This window comes from Embiotoca jacksoni, unplaced genomic scaffold (assembly GCF_022577435.1).
Source record: "Embiotoca jacksoni isolate LCO1_2020_lvr unplaced genomic scaffold, fEmbJac1.0.p SCAF_1, whole genome shotgun sequence".
In the NCBI taxonomy this organism is placed as follows: domain Eukaryota; kingdom Metazoa; phylum Chordata; class Actinopteri; family Embiotocidae; genus Embiotoca; species Embiotoca jacksoni.
The window spans coordinates 15992147-16013120 of NW_027185229.1; the positions used below are offsets into that span (position 1 = coordinate 15992147).

Sequence of the window (20974 nt, forward strand, 5' to 3'; positions counted from 1 at the left end):
TCTAAGAAACTGGAAGCAGTCAGGAAATGAGGGATTTTCGAAAGAAAAACTAGAAAGCGCAATGCCGTTGAAGAGGATACATTTATTAGGCAACCAGCTTCTGAAAGCCAAACAAATGGGGGAAGGGATTAAAAAAAAAAAAAGCATTCCAATACTTAATAACAGGTAATACAGGTAATAACTCTCAATAATGTTTGTTAAACATTTCATTATCATCGTAAGAGGCCTTCAAATGATTTTGGTTACAGATATAATACGTATTGAAACTACTATGACACTATTTTAAAGTTAGTTTCATTGAGCTTGAAGGAAAAGTTTTCAAAATACCCAGAAACTTTGCATGGAAAAGATGATTAAAATGAACTGTTAAGCACTAATCATACTGGTTGCACTATTTTCTGAAAATACATAAGCAATGGGACTGAGGTAAATGCTAGTGTACCAAGCAAGAACAAATGGTCCAATACCAAACAAGACAAAAAAAATTATTTTGTCACACATATGGCCCCAAAGAAAAAAAAAAAGACGACAGGAAAATTCCATTTCCATCGATTCCCAGTAATACCAGATTTTATACACTGACAACACCGAGGAAGAGTTTCATAATGTTCTTCCCACTAACCACTCGTTAGTTTGCATTTTCAGGAAAATAAAAAAAATCTGGTTTGACCAAATGTGTTTGTCTTGATGTGGTGACAGTGGGGTACAAGTTGAACCTGGAGAAAATGGACGTTTTATTAAAAGGCATGGCGGATGTAAAACACTGCATGTGCCCAGCTGAACTTTACACAACACACTTCTGTTTATGCAGTCTAGTGTCCTCCTGTCGACATAAAACAACTAGCTGTGATAAATAGTGATTAATCACATTTTAAAGTCCGATTCTGTGCTCGAGGTGAACATCTTAGAGCAGCATTGGGACATATGCTGACATAGGCCTGACAGAGATCAGGTCATTTAGAGACCTATAAAAAAATAAATAAACAGACGTGTGATGAGAAGAGAAAAGAGAAGGGCTGAATTACAACATATTACAACAGTAATTTGACTACGTGGTACATTAAAACAAAATGACATTGTTAAATCATAGGAGTGAAAACATAGGGTCGCCTTGTTTGTTTGTTTTTTTCTAACAGATTCTCTCAATTCATTGCGAGAAAACAAACACAACGTTCAACAACACGTGCGGAAGAATCGAAGCACTAATTTTAGCAGACGACAAAGCACGCTTTGCAAAAGCTCGGTAATTAAACTACGACGCCTAAAACGATTCATTTAACAATCCACATGTTGTTGCTCATTTACGTTGAGGTACTAGAAGCCGTGTAATGCAGTTGTTGTTGTTGGTTTTGTTTTTTTAGCAGAGGTAACGAAACCGGAAGCGGTCGTATTTATTTGCCGGACCGCCCTTGTCGCCATTTTCAAAACGGCTAAGCTTTATTGCACACGCCAGAGTTGTTCAGCAAAGAAGTTTAAATAAAGAGACGGATCGTTTGAATTATTCAAGGTAAAGACTTCCTCTGATTGGAGGCTTGCATGTCGGATTGCCGTCGCGGCTTTAATAGGCGCTTGTGAGCGGCTCCCGTATCCCGCATCGTCTCACCGGCACTGACATGAACAGTTTCATTAAGATTACGTTTAGCATCTCAAAGCTAACGCTAGCTCGAGCCGGTTAAGCGAGGCTGAAGACTTTAAAAAAAAAAAACATGCAACAACATCAACCTAAACATCAACCTGTGAAGCTGCTGTGACACGCAAGACCGCTTGTGTCGTAACGTCGGAGAGACGCAGGAGCTCCGTTCAAATGTGAAATAAGCCGGGAAGGCTTTTCTACAGACACACGACTCAAAAAGACTTCCGGGAGGGGGGGGCGGGGGGATATTTTTGTGATTCAAAAGATGAATTAAAACACATTTCCAAAAGTGTGTACGTCACACAAAGTAAAGTTCAGCACTTCTCGTGATGAGAAGTAGAATAAGGAGGTCAGAAGTGGTGCTATTTATCCGAAAACGATCTAAAAAAAAAACTGAACTTTCTAAAAGAAAAAAGCGCCGCTCCTCTTCATCGTGTCTGTTGTTATTTCACTAAGAAATCCAGATATTCCGTCTGCTGCTGATTCCTGATCATAAATTAAAAGCCACGATGTTGTTTGTTTGTTTTTTTCTCTCCGGCTCTGCCTCCAGACCACGAAACAAGATGATGGAGCTCCCAAACTACAGCAGCCAGCTGATGCAGCAGCTGTGGGCCCTGAGGAAGGAGGACCACTTCTGCGACTGCACCATCCTGGTGGGAGACAGCCGACACCCTGCACACAAAGTGGTGCTGGCCGCCTCCAGCATGCTCTTCAGGTAGCGTCCCGTCATTTGCTGCCGATTGATTGATGATTATATAACGCGGTGGTCCGAGATTTGTATCCAGCATGTCATATAAGATCAATCCAAACCGGTTGGTAGACACGAGTCGAGTTTGAAATATCACTCTTAACCTTGGAGAAAGTTTGATAAAATAAATAATCTTTCAATCTTCAGGTTCTAGTTTTTTTTTGTTTTTTGGGGGGGGGGGGGGTTCGATCTCAGCTGCAGTCTCAGTTCACAGATGATCAAGGGCGAGTTGCATCACAATGACACAGCATTTCCCCTTCATGTGCATTTAACTGTTTCCAAACTAAACTTTCCATTTAAGCAGCTGACATAAATGTTCAATATTAAAGACAGTTAAAACATACACGTTGACAGTACTGGAAAAACCTTAGCGAAGGTGGACCAGTGACTAGTTTGCTTTATCTTTGAATTTGTCTGTAAGATTTTCTTTCAATTCGAGATCATGTCTTGGTAGTTCATCTGGAAATAACTGTTTGCCGCTAGAACAACCAGACATCTCTGAAGCCGGTCGCCCGGTCTTTACTGTGTGTCTTACTCATTCAGCACATTAATATTAATCAAAGCACTGTCAGAACAAGTGAGCAAGGAAAAGAAAGATGGCTGATGTAGTGGGATGGTGAGGTTTTTTTTTGTTTTTTGTTTTTTAAATGGAGACTCGAAAATAAATCAAATAATCTTGTGTCTGTTAGGTCTCTCCTCGATGGCTCCGACACCATCTCCATCGACACGGCCGTGGTTTCCTCGCAGGAGTTTGGCTGCCTGCTGGACATGGTCTACACTGGCAAGCTGCCTCTGGGCAAACACAACGTCAGCCGCATCGTGGCCGCCGCAGACAGCCTGCAGATGTTCGACGTGGCTGTCGGCTTTAAAAACGTCCTCACCAGCCTGGTGAACCAGCAGTCCCCGGCACCTGTCCGTTCTACACAAACCCCAAACCTCACCATGATCAACAAAGCCAAGGGGGAAAATCCCGAAGGTTCAGCCTCGTGTGGCGAGGACGACTGCACTTCGGACATGATGGAGGTCAGGGCTGAGCAGAAGGAGGACGAGTGTGAGGGCGACAGAGACGACACAGAGGAACCGGCATGTAAAAGAGCCTGTGTGGAGCCCTCTGACACCTCAGGTCAGTTTCAGCTGGTTCCCATTTCAACAGCCCGTTCTGGAGAGTCTAGAAACATGTTAAAAGCATAAATAATCTGAATTAACACTTCAGCAGGCAGAATTGACCCCCGAATAAAAAAAAAAAATCCAAGTCACCACCAACCGGACTCCCATTTGTGTACACAGGGACTGAAGAAGCCAAATCCTCCGAGCGCGCCGTGGAAGAAAACAACGCGCCAGCAGAGGAGGAACCCAGCGGGCCTGCTGCTGGTCTCCTGAAACATTCCTCCCAGCTTGTGGAGCTCCTCACCAACGCGTCATCCGTCGTGGAGCTGCTCGTCCAGGCAGCACAGAGCAGCCTGGATGAGCAGGAAAGACAGGTAGAGCAGCACGCCTCAGTCCTCAAAAGATTGTAGAGCTACAGTTAAAGCCATACATCTTAAAATACCGTCAACACATTTTTACAAGTGATCATCAACCTTTTTTTTTTTTTTTTTTTTTTTACACCTCGCTGCACTTCCTCGCAGCTGAGCGCCTTTCTGCTGTAATCTGCACAGTTCTCCATCTCCATTTTCGTTCAGAACAACTGCACCCACTCAGTTCCAGTTTGAAGTGATCATTTCGAAATCAAAATCGAGCGGCAGCATGGTCATTCTCGGTGCTGCAAAGAGTAATTCGTAGAAATATGAAGAAGGAGGAATCACGTTGTAAGGAAAGGAGAAGCAGTAAACCAAGTTATTGAGAGTAAGGGGTGATGGGTGTGAAATAAGAATATCTGGAAAAAAGTGAACAGTTTATAAAAATCCCACATAGCCCTGTATTAAAAAAAAAAAATTAAAAAAAAAAAAAACGGACCTTTTAAACGCTTCATACTGTAAATGTCACTGGAGAGCATGAAAAGAATAATGCTGTGACACCATGCTGTGAGATAGAACTGGCATGTGTGTGTCCTACACCCTCGCCTGCCCAACAGTACTAGAGGTACAAGAATTGGATAACTGAGACTCTACTGCAGTTGCCCAGCCCTCATGTCTGTATACTGTAAAGTCTCCAAATACAGACTGGCATTTCAAACAAATAAAGGCCCGTTTCTGCAGATATTTCAAATTGAAAGCCTTCGAGGATGAGACAGTCCTTGAGATATGGGAGGCCTTTTAATTAGAAAATCTCCGTGGGAATAATTACGTTTCATTTGCAATAGTTTAACGCATGACCGACAAATTAACAGAGAGCATGTAGGCGTCTTACTGGCACATTAATGTTACATATTCGTGTAAAAGTAGGAGTACAGACATGTCCGTCATGTCTCTCTCTGCAGTTGTCAGTCATGCCTTCTGCTGCTATTTGAGAACTTGCAACACATTTGTGCTCCTGCCAGGTTGTGTGTGAGTGCTGTGAGGAGGCAGATCCCAGCGCAGTGATGGAGAAGCTGTTGAACAGAGTGAAGGAGGGGCGGCTCAGCGAGGCAGCGCTCCTCAAGCTGCTCCGGGCCGTCCAGCAGAAAGATTCCTCCTCTTTCCCCGCAGCACTGCTCTCTCTGCTGGAGGAGGTGGAGAAGAACGCAGAGCAGCCTGATGGAGAACAAACAGGAGGTAAAGACGAGGACCTTTTGATGGCGCGATCAGGACATCGTCGATCTGCTCATTTTTAAAGTGTCCCTTCACTCAGACCCGTTTTTCTTTTGTTTCCCACAGTTGAACGTTTGAGCTTCACTGTGCACAGTAAAAGATGTGCCAAGTTTAAAACTGGAAGGGCTGTTGTCATGACATTTAAAGGGGGCAGTGCTACTTGGCGGGATTTGTGACATCACAAATAGTTTGGAAGCCGGTCGTGGTCCATTTCAGATTACACGATTTTAACGTGGAAATTTGAAACCTCCACTGCACAAACACTGAGAATAGACTTTACAGTGAAGTAGGAGGCGTCGTGAGTCCAGCAGTTAAACTTTAAAAATGAAATATATCTGCATATTTATTGAACTCATGGACTGTTTAATGAGAAAAAAAGACTGATTTGAAAGATTTTTTTTTTGTGTGTGATAAAATCGTATCAGACACAAACTGTACATCTTAAAACATGTCCGTCGGGGTCTTTTAACCTTTTCTCCGTCCGTTACATTTGACTCAGAACAGCAGAATCATACCACGAGCGAAGAAAAGCCGAAGGAAGAAGCCGAAGATGAAAACAGTAAGGAAGAGACCGAAGAGGACGAGAAAGACACAAATGATACCACAGACTCTCCCTCACCGCCCCCCTCCTCTTCCCCTTCCTCCCACTCCAAGCCTTACTCCTGTCGCTGGTGTAAGAAGACGTTCGATTACAAGTGTCGAATGCTGGCCCACACCAAGCGCTGCTCCATGTCCCAGGAGTGTGCGCAGCAGTGCCCACAGTGCCCCGAGAAACTGGCCAATCAGAGGGCTCTGCAGCGCCACCGGGCTGAGGCTCACCGCAGCACCACGCGGGTCAAGAAGAAGGTGGCCTGTGACCTCTGCGGGCGCACCTTCGCCCACCCATCAGGTGAGGACCAGCTGACATCTCGACATTGCAAGGTGTCGTGTTAAGAATTTCAACATACGCAAACTCAAATCTGACGTGAACAAACTCATATCTTATGCATAAAGATATGAGTTTGCCTGTGAGCAGCCAGTCAAACAATTCAAAAAAGTGAGGAAGTAAACAAATAAAAAATAAAAAACGATACAAACAATAATAATAAATAACAAAAAAAAAAAACCATGTAAAATTCATGTGCATTAGTCCAATAGTCCATATCAAAATACAACATTTTAATTTGGTAACTGGTTCCTTTTTCTTGGTCTTCAGGATAAAGTTAAACCAGTCAGTTGGACAACAGCTGGAAAAAGCTGCTGGATGAGTGGCGAAACCGTGTCTATGTGCTGCAAAGGCAAAACACGCTAACTACATGTTTGGTTGTGTTAAGATCACAATCTGATGTGTTGACTCTTCACCACTACATCATTGAAAAAATACATAGAAATGATATTTAATTTTTTTTTTTCATTCTTTTCATAGGAAACATAAAACAAGTCATCCTCAAGATAATTTGCTCACTTTCCCGGTTTCTCTGAATTAAAGTTTGTAGTTTGTTATACAACATTTATAATACAATACCTAGCTTTAAAATTGTGATGAGAGAAAATGACACCAGATCAACTAGTTATTGCTAATTTATCCTCCTTAATCAGATTCTGTGGCAGCAGTGACTGCTGCATGTTCCCCAGATGATTCAGACACTGGCCAGTTTCAGTAAAGACCTCAAGAGATCCTTTACATTTGTTGGACATGAGTTTGCTCCAAGACGTGCTCCACGTGTGAACTGGTAGAAACTCACCGGCCCACAGCTCAGCTTCGGCTGTCAAAGTACAAAGTCTGATTTAAAAAAAAATTTAAAAAAATAAAAAATTATGATAAGTTTTTAAAATAAAGATTTAGATTTGCAGTGCAGTGTCATCCTGTCCCCGAGTGTCTCCCGATTCATTCGCAGGTCTCTCTTCAACTTGAATGTGAAAGTTGTGCAGGCGTGATTGTGGCGAGAGACTGAACTTGTCATATTCCAGGTATGATTTACCACAAACGGACCGAGCACTTTGAAGAGAAGCCGTTCGCTTGCGAGGAATGTGGCGCCAAATTCGGCGCCAACTCATCGCTGAAGAATCACATGCGGCTGCACACGGGAGAGAAACCGTACCACTGCAAACACTGCGACATGAGCTTCAGCGTGGCCGCTGCCCTCGCATACCACACCAAGAAGAAACACTCTGAGGGTAAAACACACACACACACACACACACACACACACACACACACACACACACACACACACACACACACACACACACACACACACACACACACAAACACCAACCAACCAGTGTTTATGTTGTGTGTGTGTGTGTATGTGTGTGTGTGTGTGTGTGTCAGACCACTAACAAATCATATTAACTTCAGACGAACCGGAATGTCTTTCTACACAGAACAAGGGCTGCTGATTTTGTCCTCCCATCACTCACACTGGACTGTCATCTGGGCCATCCTCTACTTTTGTGGCTTCATTGGACTTTGTGCGTTTGTCTTTTTAGGGAAGATGTACGTGTGTCAGTACTGTAAGGCCGTCTTCGCCCAGTCCATAGAGCTGACTCGTCACGTGCGAACACACACCGGCGACCGGCCTTATGTCTGCCGGGAATGTGGAAAAGGCTACAGCCAGGCCAGCGGACTCACCGTCCACCTGCACACCTTCCACAGTAAGAACACATCAGGATATCACTCCCAGTCACTCGGCGGCTGGCTTCCCATGTTTTTGGGCTGACTTCATGTTCCTGTTGAATACGAGTCGTGCAGTTGTCAAAGAAATTAGAAAAGCTGACACAGAAAGTTGAACTTATTTCTTTATGCCTGCTTGAACAGCAGTAGAATAAACAAGCTATTAGAGAAAGCTTGCATGTGGTTTATAAAATCATAAATGACCTAATGCCATATTAAATATGATGAGACAGTGGTAAAAAAACAGGAAGTGAATCCGTTGGAATTATCTGCATTTATGTTTAATTTTGGCTTAGAATATAATCACCGAAGAACTACCATCAAATATTTGTATTTTTATAAAACTAAATTTCAGACATTTATCTGACCACAAACTGAAAACATTGAATTTTGGTCCTTTGGCTTCTCTCTCTTGAAGAGGATGCCCAGGTACAGAATGCTGAAACGAATTTTTAAAAAAAAAGAAAAGAAGCCCAGAGTAACGCTGCGGCTCAGAGGAATCATTGGAGCCGTTTAATATCTTTCTTCATGATTTGAACATGTGCAGATCATTGAACAGGCAGAGCTCAGGTGTCCATGGGAGGGGAAAAAAACTCAATTGATCTGATCTGGAACTAATAGAAACACAGGTTGTTGCTGTCAAAAGAAGGTTTCACCACTTATAAAAACCAACAGAGGGAATGTTTAATTTGTTTCCGTGCATTTATTAGCTCAAGCACATTGTATATTGCTGTACTTGTGACTTCGATTCAAATCTGAATGCATTTTTGAAACCAGGTTATTCCAAAGAGCTCACTGACTTTTTCTTGCTGAGTGTTTTTCTCTGCTCTGTGTCAGACTTGTCAGAGCCCCACGACTGTCAGAAGTGTTGTCTCAGCTTCTCCTCGCTGGAAGACCATCGTCAGCACATCCAGGAGTTCCACTCGAAGGACTTCCACAAGTGTCCCACCTGTAACAAAGTGTTCACCAGCGCCGCCCTGCTGGACAAACACAAGAGCACACACACCGGAACCAAGCCCTTCAGCTGTGAACTCTGCAACAAGTCATACCAGGTAGGACAGATGGTTCAGAGGCCTGAACTATGAAGCAGGATCTGAGCTTAATCGAGGTAATTTCAGGTTTAACCTCAGGTTTTCAGGACTATAAAGGCGGTTCTTCTTACCAGGATTCATCCTCTCGGTAACTCGTGCTGCAGAGCGGGTTAAGTTCGAGATCACAAATCAAAACACATGAATGGCATACCTTATTATAGAAGATCCTGTGGAGCTCGGTGTGCTGGAAGAGACACGGGCAGGGTGTTCAGAGATGGTCTCAAACCTCTTTGCCTGACCATTTTTTTTTATTAAAGCACTATAGTCTTGTACTTGTTGTACTTATAAGACCTAACAGTAAACCTACCTCCCGCTTTGAGTTATGGTTTTACTCCTTATTCGCTCCCTCGTCAGTTTGACACTGCAGCTGAAAGAATAAAACAAAAACTGTCAAACACACCATGAGAATACATCCAATCGGCACATTTAATAGAATGTAATTATAGTCAGATGTACTCGTGCTCTTCATGACGGTCAGGCACGATGGTTTTGTGTCCATGTTTGTGATTGGTCAGAGTTTGCTCAAAGATAGCTGGGGTTGACTTATCGAGTTGATAACCACCTTTGTGTGACTGCCAGATCAACGTTTGTTGGTCTTCATGAAGCTATATAATGAAAATATGTCCTCGGTTTGTTGAACCTGCTTCGTAGTTCAGTGTTCTGTTTTGCAGCTCGGTGGTCAGTGTGGTTCTCAGGCCGAGCTGTTCGTTGTGACAATCAATCAATCAATCAACCAATCAACTAATCAATCAATCAACCAATCAGACAATAAATTAAATATATTCCAGTCCCCAAAGTTAACATCGAGCAGTTCCCCGTATATTTCATGTGTGCATCTCTTTCTGTTGCCATAGCAACTGTCAGGCCTTTGGTACCATAACAGGACCAACCACCCCGATGTGTTTGCTAGCCACACCCGGCAGCTGAAGACTCTGGTCCAGTGTGACGTCTGCTTCAAGTTCTTCCCCAGCGCCGCCAGCGTGGCCAAACACCAAGCTGCCGAGCACCAAGGTGAGTCTGCTGCACGCCAGCAACCATGACGATGAAGCACAGACAAACCACACGACTACATGACCTGAGCAGCCGCAGATAGTTGAGGACACGGACAAATACAACAACGTCGGAGTCTATCGTCCTTTAGAACGCCCGTTTACATTATGTATTGTCCGGTTTTTGAGACACATTATAGATCATGAATAAACCTGAGGGAAACTTTAAAGGAAATAACAGTAAATGTATTTAGGTAAAAAGTCAAAACAGAGCCATCATGTAACAGTGATAATAATGAACTCAACGCCAGTGAATAGAAAACTATGCAAGTGCAAATTATTGACAGTATTGTACAAGGTAGAATCACAGAAAGGCTGGATTTTAACCACAGACTTCCTGAGCCATCAAACAAGTAATGACTTCCTGTTTCCAGTGTCTTCTGTTGTACGCAGCTGCTGTAACTTCTCACAAGAGTGACACCTACCAAAGCCAAATCCGTCGGCACAGTAATAATTAATGACAGTCAGGTGCTCTCGGTTATTGCAGCCTGGTTGTTGCCCAAAGCTTCAGGCAGACACACGAGGGGCCTCCAGCGTTTCTGTTCTGATTCTGGACAAACTAAAGACTCTTAGAGCCCTCCTTGAGCTGCAGGAAGTCGCGGCTCCTCTTTCCTTTTCTGCGGGTGAAGGCGGACGCATTCCTGCAGTTTGTCAGATCTTCTGTTCTGACCCGGAACGTGACTCGTGCGTTTACAGCAGCAAGTCAGCTGAAGGACTCTCACGAGATTCAACCGCCAATCAGAGCTGACCGCTGCTCAGAGTTCGTGTGGTTCCGTTTTTAAATGATCTGATTCATGGATGCCACCAAAATGGACTCCAGTTGTGTCGTTCAGTGACATCTCCAGTTGCCATCAAACCTCTTCAACATCCAAGGAAACACTGCTCCACACCAAACATGGGACCCCTGAACAACCCCTGTCTAATGTAGGCAGTGAAGTGTGCATGCGAGGATTAAACGAGAATCCCAGTTTCTTCACTGATTTCACTCCAACATGGTGGGATGACTTCAACGAAAACGGATCCCTCACGGTGGGCTTCGTGTGTCTCGCGTGAGGCTACATTTTCATGCGTTATGAATGCTATCTATTAACCCCTTAACATCCATTTCCCCCTTTCATTGGCCGCAAGTAGCTTCGAGGTTGTTACAACTTTTGTTTGTTGTTGTGAAGTTTACACAGAGAGAGAGAGAACATGAACGAGGCTTACTTGCGGAGCATGAGTTTGAAATGACTGAACCACGATGGGGCGCTGCTTGTTTTCATGTTATTTCAAAGTCTCTCCAGTGTGAATTTTATTTGTGTATAAACATATTTTGTGTGTGTGTGTGTGTGTGTGTGTGTGTGCGCGTGCGTCCTCCAGGCTCCGAGGCCACGACGGCGCGCTGTCCGTACTGCCCCGCCACGCTGGGCGGGAACGAGGAGCTGCAGGAGCACATCAGCAGTCAGCACTTCAGCCAGGGCAGCAGCGAGGCGTTCGGCTGCCCGCTCTGCTCCCTGGTCAGCACCTCCCAGCCGGAGCTGCAGCAGCACCTGCTCGCCTGCCATGTGGAGGCCCAGCCCGAGCAGGAGAGCGTGGAGGAGGAGCAGGCCTCCACCTCCTACACGGTATGGAGAACAACTTTCAGCTGGCCAAATACTCTTAAAAAATAAATAAATAAATATATATATTTATTTTTATTTAAATATATATATATATATATATATTACTACTACTTTTGCGAGGTAACCCGGAGCAAACGGAAGAAGAAAACATATTGCGAGGGAACGCAAAAAGTAGTCCAGAAAACAGCCTCCCTCGTGACCCTTAAGGGACTCCGTAGTAATCTGTCGAACATTCAGCGAATTATTTACTTGCTTTTATCTATAAATTTGTTTTAGTTGCAACAACTATAATTAATGGTAAAAAAAAAAAAACATTTTCCTTAATGTAATGTGACATGGTTACTATTGTGTGCGTTTATTAGACCCAGTGATTCATTCACTCAGTAGGATGGTGACACCTGTACATAAGAGGCCTCATCAAACATACTGCCCTGTAAATTAATATGTTAAGATCTTAGCATGTACAACGTGTCATTTCATAGTTCGCCTTACATATATTTCTATATATATATATATATATATACACACACACACACAAAAGCAGATATCTGGTATATTTCCAAAGCCAGAAATAAGAAAAAAAAGAGAGTACGAGAGCATTTCATACCAAAAATACAGTCTCTGTCTTTTTTTTTTCATTTGATTTGAATCCTCGTTCATTTCTTTTCATTTTCAGGGGAAGGCTGTGAAAATATAACGGAGCTAAATACAATGGAAATGCTTGTAGCAGTTTGGCTTCATGCAGCTGTATATTTGTTACAGGGAGATCTTTGGACACCAGAGGGAATACAGTACAGAAACATCAACAGATAAAAGAAAAAGAAAAAAAACATTTATGTTGCATCTTAATGAAAAAGAAGTAGAAATACAAGTAAAATAATAATAATAATAAACTTATTTTATACAGCACCAGTTACTTGGTCTCAACATGATTGGGTTGTTGCGGCTATTTAACCAGATTAAGGCTCATGTTACTATACATATTTAAATAAGTACTAGTATATCTGTTAAAAAAAAAAAAAAAAAAAAATGTTGGTCTCTAGTGGAAACCTGTTCTGCAGTTTTACCTTTTAAAATAAATGCAAACATATGTTGTCTGTCTTCTCTGTCCAATCAGGTGATTTCTACAGACCCACCCGGGGACCAAGAGGAAGGGGCTGCGTCGGTCCTGCCTGAGGAGCAAAGTCAGCTGGGAGCAGGCCAGCAGGTGTTCGTAGCTCTGTCAGGGGCGCGAGAGGGCCAATCCTCGGCGGAGGTGGTGGAGGTGAACATGTACGACCTGCTGAGCAGCTCGGTCACCTTCATCTGTGAAGACAAACCATCAGGTCCCGACTCTTAACTGTGAGATGTGATCCCTGGAGGATCGCCTGGGACACTGAGCAGTGTTGTGGTCGTCACGATCATTAACACAACCACAGACTGAGCTGAGGACTTTTTGTGAGGTTTTTTTTTTTTTCCTCTGGTAAGAGTTGTTTTGCAGGTTTAAATGAGGTGAACGTGTGTTTCCCTTTGATTTATTCACAGGAACCCGTGCTGTGTTCCAAAAAGTGTACTTACACTTAGCAATTTGAGTGCATAAGTGCATTCACACTAAGTACGAAAATACTACGAGTGCCTTGATGGTGCACTCATACCGGTCCACAAACTAGGCATGAAACAATGGACACTGTGTAGCAGAAGGAATGGACCACCGACCTAAATTATTTTCAAACTGGAGGGTCTGAGGAAGCGGCGGCTGTTTCCGAACCCCACAGAAGTTTATTTTTCACAAAGTACCGCCATACCACTGTTGGACATACGTGTGTTTATTGTAGGTGTTAAACAGAGGGCAGAAAAACACGTTCATTTCTGTGTCAAATAATTAAAGCTGCAGATGTTGGCAGGTGATGCGTTCAAATGTTAGTTATTCATTATTATTATTATTATTATTAATGGTTAGTATACTAAGGGAAGCATACGTGATTTTAAACCCCAGCGCAACACGAGGTGCTGCACCTTTTTATTCAGTCGTTTATATTGCCTGAACTCCGAACATGAATGCAGAATGCAATGATTTGCAAATCATGTAGACCCATATTTAATTGCAAATAGACTAAAGGCAACATATCACATGTTGAAACTGAGAAATTGTATTGTTTTATTAAAAAAAAAAAAAAAAAAAAAAAAAAAATACATGCTCATTTTGAATTTGATGCCAGCAACACGTCTCAAAAAAAGTTGGGACAGGGTTGTGTTTACCGCCGTGTTGCATCATCTCTTCTTTTAACAACACTCTGTAAACGTCTGGGAACTGAGGAGACCTTTTTGAATGTGAAATTTGTCCCATTTTTGTTGTTGTTGCCTGAAGTAGGATTTCAGCTGCTCAACAGTTCAGGATCTCCTTTGTCATATTTTCCATTTCATGAGAAGTTGCCCGAGTGGCAGCCACGCCATGTGTACTAATGCATTCCAGTACCGTCACAGATCCAACGGCACTTCTGCATGTTTTTTATTATTTTATTTTTTTTAATATGGTTTCCTGTTTGCATGGTTGAGTTTTAACCAGCATTTGAGGAAGCTTGTAAAAACTGCGTTCACAGACAATTGTTTTTGGAAGCGTTTCGTCGCCCCGGACTTTTACGCCCGAGGGCCCGAAGAGCACTGCCAATCGAGTATTGGTTTTGGGCATTTTCCCTTGCAGACAGAGATTTCTCCAGATTCTCTTGACTCTTTTAATTATTTTATTGACTGTAGATAACGAAACCCCCAAATTCTCTGCAATTTTACATCGAGGAACATTATTCTTAATTTGTTTGCATTATTTTCCCGCACAGTCGTTCGCAGAGTGGCGAACCGCTCACCATCTTCACTGCCGAGAGACTCAATTACGTTACTGATCTGTTGTCAATTAACCTAATTTGTTGCGAGATGTTCCACCGTGTTTTTTTTTTGTTGTTGTTTTTTTTGGTGTGTGTTACACAACTTTTCCAGTCTTTTGTTGCCCCCCCCCCCCCCCCCACGTCCCAAGAGACGTGTTGCTGCCATCAAATTCTAAATAAGCATGTGTTTTTCAGAAACAATTTCTCAGTTTCAACATTTGATATATTGCGTTTGGTCTATTTCCAAATGAATATGCGTTTATGTGATTTCAAAATCATTGCAGTCCGTTGTGCACCATTCTGGCGAGTGTGAATGTACCGACGCACTCAGAATAGCTGTAGAAAAGGTTGTTTGAGCAAACCGAGACGACCATAATTTCCACTTCGGTCTGGCCATGAGTACACAACTGAGCGCACTTGCTGCACTGACGGATACTGTCAGGTTATGTTTAAGAGTGTGTTCATTGTAGTGTAGGTGAAGGTTTGCATTGTGTCGTGTTGTTTTTTTTGTCAAACACCACGAAAAGACCAAAAACTAACATTTGTTCACCCGTCAGGACTGTCTTGACTTCCCTCAGCTCCAACTGAAGATATACATCCTTAGGAACGGGTCGCAACTGTACTTTAACTCTTAATATAAGGACGAATATTGTACCCAAACACCTGGACACTAGTTTTTAATAACCACGAGCTCTTCCCCTCCTCCGACGGGAAGAAATGTGGCATTTGCTTAAGAGACTATTTTCAGCTTCGGGGTTGTCCCACCACGGCTCACGTTTGGACAAAGAAGGGGAGAGACCGCATAAACTGTCGCTGAAAATCTTTTTTTTTTTTTTTTTTTTTAACCAAACTACAAAAGAAATTAACCAAAGAACGAGGCGGAAGGGAACGGCTGAATGCCACTTCGTTGTGTAGCCGAGCAGACCAGGTGAGCTGAATCGCCCGTCGTGACCTGACTCCGCCCACCTGGCCTGTCGACACGTTATCACAGGATTAATACACTCAGTGCTTTGGCAAGGATTTCTGGCTGCAGTCAAAATAAACTGGTTTTTTTTTTTTTTTTTTTTACTGGTTTATACCGGTTAGGGTCTTTTCATAGGATTTTGTAATTATAACGTTTGGATACTGACGATCTTACCTTTCAGAATTGTGAAGCTGACACGTCAAGGTCATGTGCGCTGCTGTGGCTGCGCAATCTAGTGCGACCGTCGGGTTTCTTTCTGTCGTTATTCTGTGAAGTAAAGGAGGATATTTCTACAGATCCCAAACAACATTTCTCTTCACACTTGACATTAGTTTCTCCGGTTTACAGGAACATTTAAATGACACCGTCAGACCAAGTTCATGAGTCCAGAAGGGTTTGTCACCAAAAAAAAAAAAAAAAAAAAAAAACAAGCCCAGTGTTTAAAGGGAGGATTTGTGTCATTGGGATTAAAACGTTTATTCCAGAAAGTTCACAAGCAGAAACCTGCTAACAAGGATCAGATCAATATAATCTTCAACCTCCATTATTATCATCTCACAATCATACGGCAAAGTCCTGAGTAGGCTGAACAAAGTTGAGCTCAAAAAGAGGTCGCAGTGTATTCATGCCATTTAATAAGGAGAAAGATTTCTGCACAACCGTTCTGCTGCGTCATCAGGAAAATGAGACCTTAACAAAACAACAACAAAAAAAGTGTATTTCCCATATTTCTGCATTTATTTCATTCCATGCTTTTCATCCAAGCTGGAGTGAAACCAGATACACGAGCGCTGACAAAGGCAGAAAGGAAGAACAAGTTCAGAGAAAAATGAAATCCTGATTTCATGTCATGAATACTTTTGGAGAACCCAGATATTTTGAACGGACGCGGTACAGCGGATATCGAAGCCCGCTCGCTGTCTGAAGGTCATCCAGTGAATATGTTGTGTTGCGTATTTTGGGTGCTGTCAAATAAGACGGGAGGTTTTGGCAAAGTGCTTCAGGCTCAGTGCATTCGTCATCCCAATTATTGTGGCTTCAAAGAAGCATCTGCAGCCAAACGGCGTCCGTGCCCTACATTCAGCCTGTCGCGTAGTTCACTCCCTTCACGGGCAACGGAGCGAGTCTTCTAATTTGACTATTTTGCAAAGATACTACGACTACCGGACTCAACTTTTCCTCTCTTCTCTTGCAAGAAATATCAGGATTGGCTGATTGACGGCATCTTTGACAAAAGCTCGTGCCTTCGGTCTTGAATGGAAAACACAAAGTGCAGCTTCTTCTTCTTTTCTTTTTTTTTTTGTTTGCACTTAGAACAAAAGCAAACGAAACCCAGAAGCCCGCGGACGACGGGAGGGCGTCACGTGTACACGCTGACGGAAATGATTCACGGCTCATAAATCGGGAGATAACCACGTGGAGTTTTTCTAAATGATAAAACCCCAGTGACGATGCTAACGGTCGCCAAAGGCCTCTCGCCTCCTAAATTTGCTTACTGACGCGAAAGTCTGTTAGGCAGCCTGTCGGTCGGTGTCCAGCCTATCGGTGTCCAGCCTATCGGTGTCCAGCCTATCGGTGTCCAGCCTATCGGTATCCCAACAGCAGTGGGGCACAAAACCAAAACCCTGAGCTACACGGATAAGGCAAAAAATTCCCAACTGGTTTGTTGCTGCAAACGAAACCTCGTATTAAACCTTCAGTGAGAAACTTCGGTCTGCTCCTTCGGCCAGAGAGTAATTACAAAACCCTTGTCGACGTGTGCGTACGTCACAAGGTTGGGACGCGAGTTTTGAATATACTCAAAAATAGTAGTTCAAATATGAAAATCGCGATTAGTAAAGGCGGCTATCGTTTCGTCCTGACGTCCCCCCGTTTCTAACCGACTCCCGGTTGTAATGGCGTAAAAGGTGTCGGTAGCGCACCCGGAGGCTGTCTGCCAACGGCCGTTAGACAACGTACGGAGCTTCGCCAAGTAAAACTTTGTTCGGTAGTCTGTTTTGTCGTTAATGCTGCGGCTGTAAAACAGTGAATTGGCTGTGGATAAACTTCTGCGAAATTATTCCGCTTCATTATCAGAATGAATCACTTCGGTCCAATAACAAAATTACGAAAGTCGAGCAGAGCAGCATGTCGAGTTATTTTAAATGAGCTATGCTCCCCGTTCCAGTGTAGCTCCCTGCTAATTTGCTTCGCCGCTGGAAGTCTGGTGCATTCCTCCGCCCGGCGGAGCCGTGTCTCACCGGACACTAACAGCCAGTCATTTCCGTGTAAAATCCCCGCAGGGGAACTGGAAGTTAATGAAAATGCGGATCGGCGCAAACGTTCACGTTAAAACGCTTCAAGTGACGCGTGAAAGCCGAAACACGCACCAAAAAAAAAAAAAGACCCTAAATGAATAAATAAAGAGAATAAACAGGCTGGTATTGAAATGAGCCGCAGCGCTGTGGTCACTGAAGCCGCGTCTTTAACAGCGCTCCGCCCGTTTCACTACATTCACAACTGTCCTTCAGAAAGACACCCGGGCGCTTTCGCGTTTTTTTTTTTTTTTCCCCGAACGCGATTCCCCCGCGAAGCCGCCTGCTCTACTCATCTCGACCCTCTCCGTCTCGTTCCCCGGGCCTCTCGAGCGAACGGAGGCCCGACGCGCTCCCTAGCTGGTCAGCTTCTTGCGGGGCAGGTAGGCATTCGTGATCTGGTTCATCACCACCAGGGCGGGGAAGAGGGGCGGCAGGAAGAAGGTCCACCACAACGCCCCTTTCACCGTGGCCTGGAACCAGTCCGAGAACATGGCCGACATCACGGTCACCGTGGCCAGCAGGTAGACCACCAGGCCGCAGGTGGCGTGGTACAGCTTCAGTCTGGCCGGGGAGGAGGACAGGCGCAGCAGCTTCGGGAAGATCACGCAAATGCCGCAGGCCGCTTGGAGCGCGGTGGCGGCCAGGGTGCAGGTGCCCAGCAGGCTGTGCCAGGTGGCCAGGTGGGGGCGCTCCGACACGTTCTTGCTGGCCACCATGAAGCCCAGCCCCGTGGCTGCGGCGATCAGGACCAGAGCCTGGCAGAACCAGTGGAGACGGACTTTACCCTTCCGCGACTTGAAGCAGAAGGGGGATCCCTCAGCTGAGAAGAGGAGGATGCCTTCAGTCAGGCACAGGCAGTACTGCAGGGGGAGAGAAGAAGCACGGTGTTCGGAAAGGTGCTTTCGCCGGTGTTTGTTTGTTTGGACAGACAGACAGACAGACAGACAGACAGACAGAGACAGACAGACAGACAGGAAGGAAGGAAGGAAATACAAGTGTTTTCTTCCTGCTGTACGTTGATGGCTCGTATAGCTCAGCCACCTCCCAAAGGCTGTGGGCGCCTTTAAATCTGCAAACATTCTATCCACGTATTTTGACTTTTTGATGTATTTGTGAAGTAAATAAACACAATACGGGGCAGTTCATTCTGACTCAAATCCTACAGAAACCGTCCTGCTGCCAGAAACACTCACTGTCATCCAACACATGCACTTTCCTCTAGTTGAAATAATAATAAAAAACATTTTTAAAAAAGTATTTTTAACTTTTTGACTTCAGGATTTAAATTTGGAGTTTGATCAGTTTCAACTAAATATGATGGCTCCCTTCCAGTTTATGAACCGGTGTAAAGTGCGAATGCCGTGTGAAACCGGGATGAGCTAATAAATGAACACCGAGTTGTAATCGTGAATTTCAAGTTCGTTTTGCTGGTGGCACTGCTTCCGTCTCACGCTGGTGAAGTGACAGAGTGCAGGTCGTTCCGACTTTGTGAACGAATCAAAACATCTTTTCATATTGGAACCGAGATGCTTCCAGAATTAAGAGACGTTATGCTGGTCATGATGAGACAAAGCAAGACTTCAACCTTCCAAAGCTTTGAAATTCAGACTGACATGATTTATTTATCAGAATGTGTTTGTGTGTGTGTGTGTGTGTGTGTGCGTGTGTGCGTGTGTGTGTGTGATTAACAGAGTGAGCAATGAGTCATAAATAGAAGTCTGTGTGTGTGTGTGTGTGTGTGTGTGTGTGTGTGTGTGTGTGTGTTGAACTGCTTTCTGTAGAAGAAAGGCAGGAACTTCAATCAAAGCTCCACAGCTCAAAGGGAAGGGTCGCCTGTGAACAGGAGAGGCGTCATGTTTGTACACAGGAAGTCAACACGGCTGACGTTCGGCGACGACGCGCCGCGGCCGGCTCATCAAGCGACGACCAAGAAAGTCATTTGAGGGTGAAAAGCCGAGATCTTCTGGGTCAATGTGAAACACAATAGCCGACGTAGCGATTGCAAGCCAGTCGTCGGTGTCAGCGCTCCCAACCCCTTCCCATCTATTATTCACAGCGGAAAGAAGATGGAGACACAAAGACCGGAGGGATTGAGAGCGGGCGACTGCCGAGCGCTCGCAGGAAAGGTTTGTTTTTGTTTTTTTGAGACGGTGTATTTACTGATTTTAGACCATCGTAAACCAAAAAAAAACACAAACAAAACTAACACCGAGACAACACTGACACGACCCGAGTGCAGCCAAATAACTGCAAAATGTACAAACCAACCAGTGAAAAGTAGCCTAAAATAAAAGAAGGACATCTAACGAAGAGAAAGGGAAGAGTTATTCATCTCACCGCTTCAACGCAAGCTCTCATCACTTAAACATGACCTCAGCTCCTTGTACTTCTTCAGACATATTCAGATTTTCTGGAAAGAGAATCAAAGGCCTTTTAAAACCTTCGAAGAAGCATCTCCTGGAGTCATTAAAGCACGGCCTAGTCATATTTTGACATGACAAAGCTATTATACATTTAGCAGTCAGCAGATGTGACTAAGTGCCTTTTTTTGTTTTAAGAAAATTGGATCGTTTGTACCCTCAAACTAAAATATTAACGCAACACTCTAGAATTGGCCTCTTAGTTTTCATGAGCCGAGGTCAAAGATCGAAGACTTTCGCGGTCCAATATTTATTCCTCGCAAATTTGTATTCTCAAATGTGTTAACATCCAGGTTAGTGAGCACTTCACCTTGGCCGAGACGATCCACCCACCCGACAGCAGTAAACAGCATTTTGTTCAAAAAAAAAAAAAAAAAAATGTTGTTGAAAGAAGGAGTGATGCAACACAGTGCTAAACATGCGCATGTCCCAACTGTTTTGAAACATGTTGCCTGCGTAAAATTCAAAATGATTGGACTATTTTTAATCAAGTATGGGTTTACACGACTTGCAAATTCTGCGTCCCAACTGAAATGGGGTTGTTCAGCCAGATGGTTTCCAGGATTTTGAAGACGCTACAGCTCTGAGGCAGAGGCACCGGAAAAATAGAAGTCTTGATAACAATTGCATCTCAGGTCTGCATTTATACGGTTGACCACGACATATCACTACACAGACTGAAAAACTACTTTTCTAAATCACAACACTAAACCGGTTTGAATCCTGTTTGAAGGACAGCGACTACTTTGTGCTAATTGGTAATCAAACATTGGAGCATAATGATGTGGAGTTCTCGAAAGCTTCATTCCCGGGCCGGGTACCAGAATAAGACTTAATATATCGTCACTAGGTGACCATAGTCCCATACAGACACTGGTGCACTGAACAATTTTAAATCAGATTGTCATGAAATTACCTCCAATGACTG

The 20974-nt window shown here is 43.8% G+C and overlaps 2 protein-coding genes across 4 annotated transcripts in view; one reads left to right on the top strand and one right to left on the bottom strand.

The window, feature by feature from the left end:
- Window positions 1-1439: 1439 nt before the first annotated feature.
- zbtb40 (zinc finger and BTB domain containing 40) lies at window positions 1440-15875 on the top strand. 3 transcript variants are annotated; one of them, XM_069142359.1, is made up of 12 exons: window positions 1440-1507; window positions 2184-2348; window positions 3071-3504; window positions 3669-3862; window positions 4861-5074; window positions 5610-5999; window positions 7061-7267; window positions 7583-7747; window positions 8604-8818; window positions 9712-9868; window positions 11266-11510; window positions 12625-15875. In XM_069142359.1, the coding sequence occupies exons 2-12, from the start codon at window positions 2197-2199 to the stop codon at window positions 12844-12846; spliced, it is 2595 nt and encodes an 864-aa protein (XP_068998460.1). In that variant the 5' UTR covers window positions 1440-1507; window positions 2184-2196; the 3' UTR covers window positions 12847-15875. The 3 variants fall into 3 exon arrangements, with proteins under 3 accessions (XP_068998460.1, XP_068998469.1, XP_068998452.1); XM_069142368.1 differs by having other exon boundaries at window positions 1456-1806; XM_069142351.1 differs by lacking the exon at window positions 1440-1507 and having other exon boundaries at window positions 1887-2348.
- A 72-nt stretch (window positions 15876-15947) lies between these two features.
- The window catches only part of cyb561d1 (cytochrome b561 family, member D1), a 7578-nt gene continuing 2551 nt past the window's right edge, over window positions 15948-20974 (bottom strand). The window contains exon 3 of the mRNA XM_069142379.1: window positions 15948-18486. Coding sequence (XP_068998480.1) covers window positions 17980-18486 — 507 coding nt within the window. The 3' untranslated portion in view covers window positions 15948-17979. The remainder of the gene's footprint in view (window positions 18487-20974) is intronic.

Coding starts and splice junctions, on each gene's coding strand:
- zbtb40 (XM_069142351.1), top strand. CDS start 2,143: ATGTTGTTTGTTTGTTTTTTTCTCTCCGGCTCTGCCTCCAGACCACGA. Junction 7,748..8,603: donor CCACCTGCACACCTTCCACA/GTAAGAACACAT, acceptor GCTCTGTGTCAG/ACTTGTCAGAGCCCCACGAC. Junction 9,869..11,265: donor CCAAGCTGCCGAGCACCAAG/GTGAGTCTGCTG, acceptor TGCGTCCTCCAG/GCTCCGAGGCCACGACGGCG.